At 39.3% G+C, this 12,322-nt stretch overlaps 1 protein-coding gene across 1 annotated transcript; it reads right to left on the reverse strand.

Moving 5' to 3' along the window:
- Positions 1–573: 573 nt before the first annotated feature.
- Positions 574–8,467, reverse strand: PITHD1 (PITH domain containing 1). Its single transcript, XM_081335049.1, has 6 exons — positions 8,181–8,467; positions 7,642–7,685; positions 6,888–6,965; positions 4,676–4,780; positions 2,923–3,031; positions 574–1,226 (listed from the first exon to the last, which is right to left on the reverse strand). Exons 1-6 carry the CDS (start codon positions 8,376–8,378, stop codon positions 1,125–1,127), a joined length of 636 nt encoding a protein of 211 aa, XP_081191175.1. The 5' UTR covers positions 8,379–8,467; the 3' UTR covers positions 574–1,124.
- Positions 8,468–12,322: the final 3,855 nt, after the last annotated feature.

Genomic DNA, 12,322 nt, shown 5'->3' on the forward strand with positions numbered 1-12,322 from the left:
GGGAGCCTTTTCATCTTTGTTCAAAATAAAAAGTATATATGTAGAAACCACTTCCTACATTAATCTAAGAAGGTTGCAGCAAGTATTTATTTTCAAAATACAAAGTGAGATAGCTAATATTTTGGACGCTTTGGAAATCACCTCTAGGATATCATAAAGTTACCACTCTAACGTAAGAGATAAGGCAAGAACAGATAGAAATACTAATAACTGAGTGGACACAATTGTCAACTAGTTTGTTGAGAAACTTTGAACTAGATTCATACAACATGATAGGCAGAAGCCAAACAAATCATAGATAAGCAATATGCAGGCCAGCCCACATAGATTTACCTAATAGTTTAGGGGTTGGTCTTAAAAGGACAGCTCCTGATAGGCTACAAATCTTTTCTTTTTATGAACAAAATTAAGAGACTACAGATCAAAATGTTCCTAATCTTGAGAGCATTCCACAGTAATTTTTTACACCATTTTTTACTTTATTGCACTTATTTTGTACCAATGATGTATCTCATCATTAAGACAGATTTCAGTTCAGAATTTTTTTTTTTAAAAAAAGTTGTAAGCAAGGGATACTCTGGCATATTTATTTGCAAAAAGTTACATTTTAGACAAGATAAATTCATAAATCTTTATATTTTCTAGGTTTTAAACTCACAACTGACATTGTTATGCATCAGCAAGATAGCTATTGAATTATGCTTATGGCAATCTCTGAAGCACTTTGGTGCACAGCCCAGTCACTATTATGCTGGAAAATTATATACACTAGAGATTATTATGCCACCACCTAATAGCCTCATCCCTTACGTAGGCCAGCAAGAAAAGTAGCAGCAACTAAGCAAAAAAAATCACCATTTAGAAACATTGTGGGCCAAGAAGATATTGCCAAGACAAACATGGTAAAGGACAGGAAGAGTTAATGATTTTAAGATCAACTTTTACAATTGATCTTGGCAATAGTGTAATTTTGTACATAGCTGTCAAGCGTTTGATACTCTATCCTTCCAAAACCACAGGCGTACATCTCACCCAAAAACAGTAATAGCCACACCATCCTTTTTAGCTTCAACTGTTCAACATCTTCCCAAGTCTACCCAAGCGTTCTGTTGATGCCTTCCCAGTTAGGAAATGAAGTGTGTCTGTGGCGTGGTCTGATCAAGTTTGTGATCGGCCGGGTTTGCTGCTGCTTCATAGTTACAGATGGTCACTTCGTGTCGATGAGGCTGCAGAGAGACAATTTGAACATTTCTTTAGACATCTCATTGTGAATCTTAGACAGCTAGAGCAATCATTTGATTTTCCTTCTCCATTTGGACAAGCCATCATTACATCTACTCTTATAAAAACTACAGGTAGTCCTTGACTTATGACCACAATTGACCCCAAAATTTCTGTTGTTGAGTGAGATATTTGTTAAATGAGTTTTGCCCCATTTTACGACCTTTCTTGCCACAGTTGTTAAGTGAATCACTGCAATTGGTAAGTGAATCTGGCTTCCCCATTAACTTTGCTTGTGAGAAAGTTGCAAAAGGTGATCCCATGACCTTGAGATACAGCAACGGTTGTAAATATGAACCAGTTGCCAAGCATCTGAATTTTGATCACATGATTATGGGGAAGCTGCAAAGGTTGTAACTGTGAAAAATGGCCATGTCACATTTTTCAGTGTGGTTGTAACTTTGAACAGTCACTAAATGAACTGTTGTTTAAGTCAAGGACTACTTGTACATGTAGTTCATTCTGAATAACTTGTCCTTCTTTTAAGGAATTTGCAACTTGTCTTTTTATAAACTTCCCACCTAAATTCGTAACACGTCATTCCTTCACATTGCACTGTATGCACAGGTTTAAAATCAGGGGTGTGCAAAAGATGTATCTCAATCCCCAAAGATCACATCTTGAACATGCTGAAAATCTTCTGGGCCTAAATGAGCTAGTGACCTTGGTCTTCCCAGGAGGAAAACCCTTTCAAGAACAGAGCACTTCTGATGAGTCAGAACAAATCATTCTGACCTTGGAACATTTCCAGTGAAATCAGAACAGCCATTCCAAGGACAGAATGGGACCTTCCTTGGTGAGGATGTTTTGACTGAAATGTTTTCGCACATTTACTCAACATGGCAGAATTCGAGTCAACACCTGCCAATGGTTGCTTAGCTTGAAAGGCACTGGGCTAGAAAACAGCAAAAGGGACAAGACAGGAAAGAAAGACAAGACTCGGACAATTACTTCAAACTCTTCGCTTTAGCTCCTGGCTCAACAGCTCAACATAGAAAAATAAATCCTGGTTTATGTAAAAACAGGAAACCTTGGGGGCATTTTCATGCCAATCCATTTGTAAGTGCCTGAAAGTGGCAGTTGGAAGGACATATTTTGGCTTAAAATAACACTCATTCAGTTACCTCTTGAGGCATAGTAATAACCAACCAGTGAGGTGGCAGGAAAGTTTATTTAATGAAGAAAACAGGTCTTTTATAGTGTGCTATATCTGACTAATAGTGATTCAGGCTGGCAAAAACGTGGGAGGGGGGACACTAATAACTTTCAAAGCTGTTTCCTTTAGATTCCTCACCATCCACCCCAAATAGAAACAGGAAGTTTAAGGGTGGAATACAGGGTTAGCTGACATAGTCCGAATTTGTTAACACAACCTCTCCCAGAACTCCCAACCAACACAGATTTTAAAGGCATGCAGTCCAAGGTAACTGAAGGATGCCATGATGAACAAAGCTATCCTGGGAAGACATAATAAAACAGCAGTTACACCCCCTTAAGTATGAGCATTATGCCAGAGTCTCACAGACTCTTGTTCGCGAATCTAAGCGCATAGTTTGAGGTGCACCTTCAATCCCAAAAGCTTCTGCACCCTGCATCTATTTGTTTAGTTTTTTTTTCTGTCATCTCCATCCTCACACTTACTTCTGTCCATTCTCCCCTTAGGCCAATGTAAAAGATTTTTGTTGTCTTGGCACCAAAGTTCTTGGAGAAGTGGATGGAGAGATGATAAACATTTGAGAAGCGAGCAATTCTGGAAAAGGAGGGGGGAAAAATCTGCATTTACAATTGTAACATATAGGACACTTATACGTTTTAACCTTTAAAACTAAACTATATCAAAGCCAAGGGTTTTTTCCCAAGTAAATTATAACTCTGCAATAAAAATACTGTAGCATTCAGTTTAAGCAAGTATGCACATTGATGTGTCTTCCTAGATTGCTCTTTTTGGAACTTCCCGCCAGCCACATCAATTCAACAAACTGCAAAACCTCTGTCTGTATCTTTGTTCAATTTCATATCTAAACCAAGATTCCTAGGTTACTTCACTCTTTAAAAAACATTAAAAGCTCCTGGCCAACAGTTTTGGCATGTAAAGGAAAGGACAAGCCAAGAAAGCTAACCAACCTGTATAGCACAGAACAGGTTGGTTGGTTAGAAAAATAGAGGTTTCCATCATCATTCAGTACTTCCCAATAACAAAAGGAACCAAGCACAGGCACTTTGTGCCAGGACATACACTGTTCCCTTTCAGGGTAAGCAATATTGGTAAAACTTTTCATTATAGCTCAGCGGGACTAGAATTTCTACCTGATGAAAAGCAAAAAACATTCTCAGAAGCTAAGAAAGAAAAAGCAACCTCAACACTCTACATTGCAATAACTGTTGGAGGACTTTGGGCTGTCTTGGACGCATGAGTCCTTGTTCCCAATGCTGATAAAGTCCCATGATAAACCAATCTAAATATGCTTTTCTAAGCGTTCTTCTCTCAGATGTTCCTCTTTAGGACTGATTCACACCAGGATCTCTCTCCCTTTGCAGTTTCTGCAGCATTAACCAGTTTTAGTGATCTGAACTATTACCCTAATATTTTTGTAGACCTTTTGATGGCAACATTCGTTTTATTGATTTCTGATAGCCCTTTCTGAAATCCTGATTGGACAACTATCAGTCTCGTTCTGATAACCTGCCCCAAATCAGAAAGGCTATATGGCACCTGAACGTATGAAATAAAATCAATGTAATACATTCCGTACTTTTCCTATCTTCTGGGAAGAAAACCTTGAGAGTAGGGGAGGGGACATAAGAAATTAGCTTACTCCGATGCTGATCTCCCCAAAGTCCAAGGCTTTAAATCCTAACTACACACAGTTCCTCTATCTTTCATTCCATGAGGGCCTCACTAGCTTTTTTTTCCCCCCAGATCTAATGGCAATATTTCACTATGTAATTCATTCACCGAGTAACAAAGTGGTTTTTATTTTTAGCTGTGCCATTCTGGTTTATTATCCCTGAGAGCTGTTGCTAGAGGGCAGCCAGTTGCTGTAGGCAAACATGCTGGGATTGGGATTTCAGTTCCAATACTACTGGAGGGAGGGAGATTGCAGAAAGGCTGTCATATGGCAACTAACTAATTTTAGAAAGAAGTTAACATTTTAAAATACAGATTACCAATACTTGTTCTTCTCTTTGGGAGTTCCTCCTACACCTGAAACAGAGCTACAGTTTTTACTGCTATGGTTTCCTTTACAGTCTGTTACATCCTCCACAAAAAAGCACTGGGAGAGAACTCCTCCATCTTGGCACCCTCAATTATTAGAGTCCACGGCGCATGTTCTTGAACTTGGGGCTCAAATACTGGGCACCTTGAATAAAGACTGAATAAGCCATGACATACTTTGTGGGATATTCCAGTTCTCCTAAAACATCACGATTCAGGCTGAAGATCTGATCTGGTTCTCGGGCAGTATCCTCAAAGGATATATGAGGAACATTCTTAAACCTAGAAAAAGGCAAGGGTCAGTTTGTATAAATGTCACAGGATGTTTTCAACAGCCAGTCACTGTAGTCATGTGGATTAGAAAATGGAGGAATACTCAAACTGGTTCTTAGGACTGCACAAAAATGAAGATCAAAAAAGCAATACTGAAAAAGTTCAGTTTTAGTTGTCTATGGAGATTCTGTCATCCAAGAGGCAACTAGACTTTCTTTGTTTTTCTTTGAAGACTTTTCGCTTCTCATCCTAGAAGCTTCTTCGGTTCTTTCAGCTTCAGTTGTTTACAACACTGCATAAAAAAAAAGATTACTTCCCAAAACAGGCCTATAAGTAACTATGTTCATAAGTCAACACTGATATATTAAATTATTAATTTTATAATTGAGGGCCTCAGTCATACGACAAATTTCCCTTTTTTTAAACTTCTGCATCTTCCATCATCCAGAAATACAAGAATAGCACCTGAAATTAATAACTAAGAGCAAGGCTGCAGCGCATGGTTGCCACTGAGCTTCCAGGTTCAGTTGCAGATGCTGTTTTTAATCTATGAAGTCCTTTATGGGTCAGCACAGATGAACTTATAGGACCATTTCTCCTGACAGATTTAGTTTGTCTTGTGTGCTCATCTCAACGGGGAACAAGGAACAGGGTGCCAGAGGAATACCTTCCATCAGCAACTCCAATATTTGTTGAGCCACAGGGAAACACCACCACTTACTTTTTGTAAGGCAAGTACAAAAGATTTTTCCAAAAATTCCTCGGCACAGAAAGTGGACTTTCTGGAATGCTACTGTAACTCTTTGCTTTGGGATTTTCTTTAAGAATTTTTTAATGCTGTCTTTATTGTTTTTATAGATAACTCAAGGTGGCAAATACACACTGTACTTCCTCGTCCTATTTTCCCCATAGCAACAACCTTCTGAGGTGGGATGGGCCAAGAGAAAATGACCAGCCAAAAGTCACCTGGCTGGCTTTCATGCCTTAACTGACAGCTTCTTGATTTCTTGGTTTCTAGCCTGGTGATTAACTAGACCAGGGGTAGGCAACCTCGGCTCTTTTATGACTCGTGGAGGTCAACTCCCAGAATTCCTGAGCCAGCATGGCTCAGCATGGAAGCCTCTCTTTTCCTCCTCAGCATGGCTGGCTCAGGAATTCTGGGAGTTGACGTCCACAAGTCATAAAAGAGCCAACGTTGCCTACCCCTGAACTAGACCAAACGGGCTCTCCTTGTACTATTATTGTAAATCACTCTGAGTCCTTGGAGGTAGTGAGGCATATAAAGTTTCATAATAAATGTGTAAATAAACCAGCCACTAAGAATAGCAAATGACAAATGGAAATATGGTTGTCAAGCAAAGCCATCAACAATATACTGCAGTTCTAAAATTGCAGTTGTTTCAGCTCATGTATTGAAATTTACAATGTGGAAAGAAATTATAACTTTATAAAGCAGTGATAATACAAGCACACTCCAGATTCTTTTAGTAGCTGTTTGGCTCTCAAGACTTTAAAATTGTAGCCATTTAAAGACATTTCACTTTCAAGCAAAGGCTGGTAAACAGATCTATAAGAATTCCTTGAGATCAAGAATCATTATTATAATTCCAGAAATAATTTTTCCCAGTCTTTTATTTATTCATTGCATGAAAGAAATAGCAAGTTCAGGAAAAGACAACTACTACAAAAATAGCTAAAGAAAAGTACAAATTCAGTAAATTCTGCTAAAGAGAAGAAAATTTGTAAGTGACTGAAAGGATGTGAGGAAACTAAATCCTGAATAAATATGTTCTGGCAACTGTGTTAATATATAGGCAGAAGATCTGAAAACTTCAAAGAAGCCAAAAAGTACCACATATATTTGTGCATGTTGGGTCCTGTATTTCATTAAGCCAGCCAATTCTTTTCTTGCAGAATTTCAGTGTAGAACGTATCAAAATCAACAAAAAGATATTTTATTATTTTACAGCAAGCCAGCCCAGTAGCTATTACTAATTCAGACTATTAAAGCAAAAATTAAGGCTAAAACCATTCATATATTCATTGCAGTAAAAAAAAAACTATCATAATTAGGGACTTCTGCAACATGAGTGATCTGTCCACTGCTTCAACTTACAGTCTCATTTCTGAGGGATGCGTATTGTCATCTTCTCCCATCACAATTATTCCTTTTAATTTCACATTGCCTGTAAATCTGCAAAAAGAAAAAAAATCCCATTGGTCCTTCATCACAATTATTCCTTTTAATTTCACATTGCCTGTAAATCTGCAAAAAGAAAAAAAAATCCCATTGGTCCTTCATTTCTTTTTGTTCAGTTACTGCACCTAAGGATTTCAGCTTGCAAGGAATCTTATTGTTTTCATTAGCCACACCTGCCATCTGTTCTGGAACTAAACCACAAAATCATCAGTTAAGACTTAAACAAAATAACTACATATCCTTAACACAACCCTAACATTGAGTTTTTCACCATAAATTGTCTTAGTAACCAGTCTTGGCTGAATCTAGTTATAACAAGACCACACAATTATTTTAAAAATAATCTATTATTATTAGATTTTTATCATACCTTTTAAAAAATATATAGCTCAAATTAGCAAACATACCCAATATTCTTTTCCCCACAACTGTGTGAGGTAGATTGGGCTGAGACAGAGGAACTTGCCCATAGTCACCCAGCTGGCTTTTATGCCTAAGGAAGACCTAGAACTCACAGTCTCCCGGCTTCTAGGACAGCACCTTAACCACTACAACAAACTGGCTCTCTCTCTGTTTGATTGCTATCAGCCCACTTCCAAAACCACCTTATAAAATCTCCAAAAGGAAATCAAAAGACAGCAATATTTTTTTTAAAAAAGGGGGTACTTACGGAATATTAAATAAGAGCTCTTCATCATCATCACTTTCTACAAACTAGGGGAAAAAATGAATAGGATTTAATGTATGAGTTTTACATTCAATCTGAAATATATATTGCAAACGACAATTGTTCCCAGACCCTCTCCACAGCTGCAGTTTCCTTGTACTCCGGACTTGAAGTCAGTCTTAATTCACATAATGAATGTGTATAGACTGAGTATTCCCAACCTTGGCCACTTCACATGGGTGAACTTCAACTCCCAGAATTCCCTAGCCAATATGGTTTAAACTCGGTGGGCTTAAACTACCGGCTGAGGGATTCTGGGAGTTGAAGTCCACCCATCTTAAAGTGGCCCAAATTGAGAAAATCCTCATCTAGCCTAATATTCATTCTGTGGCTGCGCTCGCCCTTAGCTGGCAGGAATCCTATGACACGACTCCCGCCAGGGTTACGGGCGCTGTGTGAAAGGCGTCTCCTTGAAACACCTGAACCGTCAATAGCCACGGCCCGCCTGCCCTTGCCCTGCCCGCTCCCGGGGAGAGACCGACCTTCTGCCTATCCCCACGGTCTTCCCAGGCGCGGAACACTTGCGCCCCGCTGCCTTCCCTCCGCTCGTTGAGGCACTCCAGGCGCTCGCGGTCGATGCGCAGGTAAAGGCCCCAGGCCTGGCCTCGCCGCTCAGGAGGCTCCTCGTGGTCGTCGCCATGGCAACAGCTGCCTCCGCCGTGGCTGTGCCCGTGAGACATGGCCGAGCGCGAGGGGACCCCCACCACCACCCCCACCACCACCCCGAAACCTGGAGTCACCACCGGTAGCACGCGCGCGCGTCAACGAAAGTGAGGGAGCGCAGGCGCAGTGCCGTCCTTCCGGACCATCCCTATCACGTGGTGAGGGGCCGTGCCTTCTCGCTGCCCAGGCAACCGGATGGCTGTTTTTACCTTCGTTTGCCGAACTCGTGAGGCATCGAGAAATAAAACGTCCTCCTTCCCAAGTGGCGCTGTGCTCAACCAAGCTCGGTGGCAATGGGTTTACATGGGGGAAACTTAGCCCCAGATGACGGTTTATGGACCTCCAGGGTTGGGCACCTACAGCGCGCTAAGCCAGTGTTTTTTAAACCATGGTCCTCGGATCCCAGGGGGTCCCCCAAGACCTCCTCAGGGGTCCTCAAAACCATTCACAGGTTTTGGAGTTTAATTGTGGGTCCTGAATTATCTTTTTTTTAAAAAAAATATTCCCCAGATGGCAGAGATACAAGATTTGTAGTCCCTCAAAACCCAGAGTAGAGCCTTTAAGAGTTCATTGCAAAGAATTTGATAATCCGACATTAATTAACTATATTGGAATTACAGGTGTGAAATACAATTAATTTACCTTTAAAGGAAATAAATATTAATATCTGTCCTAACCATCCCAAAATTTTAAATCTAAAATGAACTCCCTAAAAATGTTGGATTCTACCATGGTCCCTTCCAAATATATTATGATTATAAAGCTCAACATTTTCAACCATGGTCTGGTAGAACCAGGCAGAGAAGGCTGGATTTTTGCACATACATGTTGCTGTTTGCCATGACTGAAAAATTGTCTCAAGATAAATAACTCTCCAGATCGATCTTTTGTACAATGCACATTAATGCATGATGAACAAAAAACAATTACAAATAAATTCCTGTAAGGGAGAATTTGTTCTTTGAACAAATAAAATCTAGAACAGTATCCAGAATAAAGCTACCTTCAGTACTTTCTCTGGATAAAAAACAAGATGAACAAAAACAAGGTGCTCATGCCAATAGGAACCAAAATACACAGGAAGGAACATTGTATGAAATTCTGTGTTCTCCATTAAAAGTTTTGGCCACCCCAATTCTTCAACCAAAAGATCCAGAAGTAATTCCGGTTATAAAGTACTATATGTAGTTGGCTATCTAGAAATGCCTACAGTACAGCACATACAGTACTTCATAACCAAAGTAATACATTTTCCCTTTTGCCTCCCCAATTCTATGCTGCATAATTGCATCTATATTGCATGGCCGGCCTTTCCAAAAATGCCCACGAAAGTCTCTGGCCTGGGTCCAAGTGAAATTTTATTCTTATTGCTCTTGATCTCTCATGGAACCCCCATTAAGTTCTCACAGACCTCTGTTTCTAGCTAAAACTCCCAATTACTCCATGCCTTATTTTTTTTGGCATGGAAGCACAGCCTGGCAGACAGTCTAGGAATTGTTATATTTTGGGAGGTGGGGGGGGCCAGAGGGTACAGTTCCAGAGAGGGGGAAAAAATGAGACAAATTCCAGTGTTTGGCTTTTATTGATACACAATGTAATTCATTTCTTATAAGTTATCTAATTAAAATATTTATCTCAATAGTTACCACCAAAAAGTAAAATAGAAAACTATTTACAAGGGGGGAATTAACAGACAGATGTATTACTTTTTCTTTTGCAGTATACACAGGGAGGAGGGGAACAGCAGCAGCAGGGGGCCACAATTTCCTATGGCTCTTTTGCTTGTAGTGTGCAACTGAAAATCGCGCCCACTTTAAAACATGTGGGGTCCCCAATGAGAAAAGGAAGCCGAGTTATCATATTCAGCAACTGAGTCTTTTGCGTATCCCCAGCCATTAAAAAGGAGGTTCCAAAATGAAGTTAAAAACCAATTCATGTAACTTTTGGCTAAATTTAAAACAACATTAAATAAAACAAAATAACATTAGAGAGGGACGAATGACCTGGATGTTCTTACAGTCCTTTCCATGGAAATGGTTTCTAACCAGACTTGAGGTGCTGTCACTTCATGAAATTCCCAGAATCCCCCCTAGAGAGCATTGGGAAAGAATGTGGGAATTGAAACATCTGGAATATGCCAGTTTGGATAAGCTTGCAGTATCTAATTTGAACTAATCAGAGAAGGTAATCAACTAGTCCAAAATATTATAGTTGGATATAGCCATTGTGCAGTGTTAATCTACAAGTGCAGTGGTTAATCTACAAGTGTTCTTCTTGACCATTAGGGCCATAGAAACTGTGTTTAAAGGGGATACTCCATCACTGATAAAATGAGCCCATAATACCTGTAGTTGACACAAGCTTTGAAAAGTCAATCTTGCAGTTACCAGTGACTACTGCTGTCAGTCCACCTGGTGACAGGTTTGTGCTATGAAAAGGCATCATGATGGCATTACCCAACCTTCCCTGCCATATGCCTTCTCCAGATATATAGGACAGGAAACCCCATAACCTGTAGCCAGCACAGGTTAATGGCTATTCAAATCCTGCACAACTTGGAAGTACCGTCTCAGGTTGGGAATGGTGTCCTACAGTAAAACCATTGCAAACAAAAATATCACAGTGGCAAGAAAGGGGCTCCAGCCAGCCAGTTGATTATTTCAAGTTCTCCAGATGGGAAAAAAGAGGTTGAGAAAATCATCCACCAATTATTATAACTAACAGTTGAACCAACAAAGACTCTTGTAAATTTCCTTCTGTGGTTGAGAAGTTTCCTGGGCACTCCCTTCTACCACCAAATCCAACAACGAAAAGAAGAAAATACACCAGGTACAACAACCAGCAGAAGAACATATCATAAGTCAAATACCACAGAATTTAGGTGCAGCAAAGTAAAAGGAGCATTTTTTTAAAAATCCAACATCATTAAATCCAATCCGCCTTTAACTTAAAATGCTGCACAAAATTGCTGGGGATTTAAATTCAGCTCCAAGACTACATAAGGAAGACAGAGCCTTTTTTTAAAAACCATCATATAATTAAAATTTTATATGCATTTTGTATGTATTTATACACATTCATATGTATATACATGTGTACAGTATATATATACACACATACATACACAAAACGCATTCTATATGCTTTTCATGTGTGTGTGTGTATGGCTGAACACACACTACACATATTTTGTGTATGTGTGTATATACACACATATACACATTTGTATATACATACATGTATGTGTACATACATATACACATACATTCACAAATGCATATAAAATTTTGGTTCTATGATGGGTTTTGAAAAAGGTGCTGTCTTTTTCCATGCAGTTTTGGAGTTGAATTTAAATCCCCAGCAACTTCCAACTATGGATGAAACAATTGGCTATATTCAACTATAATATTTTGGACTAGTTGAAGTTACTGGGGACAGACTGGACAGAGAAAACCAAGAGTTTCCTGATCCCAGATGGCACATACTACATATCCCCTCCAGCTTTACATTTATGGAGGAATTGCTGGTTTTTAATGTTAATGGGGTTTTTGTGACTGCTCCTCTGATGACTAATTAATTGGGTATCAGCCAAGTTGGACCAACAAGACTCTTGTAAATTTCCTCTGTTGAGAAGTTTCTTGGGCACTCCCTTCTACCACCAAATCCAACAATGTAAAGGAGAAAATACACCAGGTACAACAACCGGCAGAAGAAGGTAAGTCAAAACCCACAAAATTAGGTGCAGTAATGCAAAAGGAGCATTTTTAAAAAAAATCCAACATCATTAAATCCAATTCCCCTTTAATTTAAAATGCTGCACAAAGCTGCTGGGGATTTAAATTCAGTTCCAAAACTACATAAGGAAGACGGCCCCTTTTTTAAAAACCATCATATAATTAAAATTTTATATGCATTTTGTATGTATGTGTGTGTGTATATATATACACATGCATATGTATAT

This window comes from Vipera berus, assembly GCF_964194415.1.
Source record: "Vipera berus genome assembly, chromosome: 9".
NCBI lineage: Eukaryota > Metazoa > Chordata > Lepidosauria > Squamata > Viperidae > Vipera > Vipera berus.

Bases quoted from the DNA above. Each gene is read 5' to 3' on its own strand.
- PITHD1 (XM_081335049.1), bottom strand. From the start codon at position 8,378: ATGTCTCACGGGCACAGCCACGGCGGAGGCAGCTGTTGCCATGGCGAC. The intron at 3,032-4,675 runs GTATGTCATGGC...CTCCTTTTCCAG, and splicing joins GAACTGGAATATCCCACAAA to AATTGCTCGCTTCTCAAATG. The intron at 1,227-2,922 runs GTAAGTGTGAGG...GTCTCTCTGCAG, and splicing joins TAAGGGGAGAATGGACAGAA to CCTCATCGACACGAAGTGAC.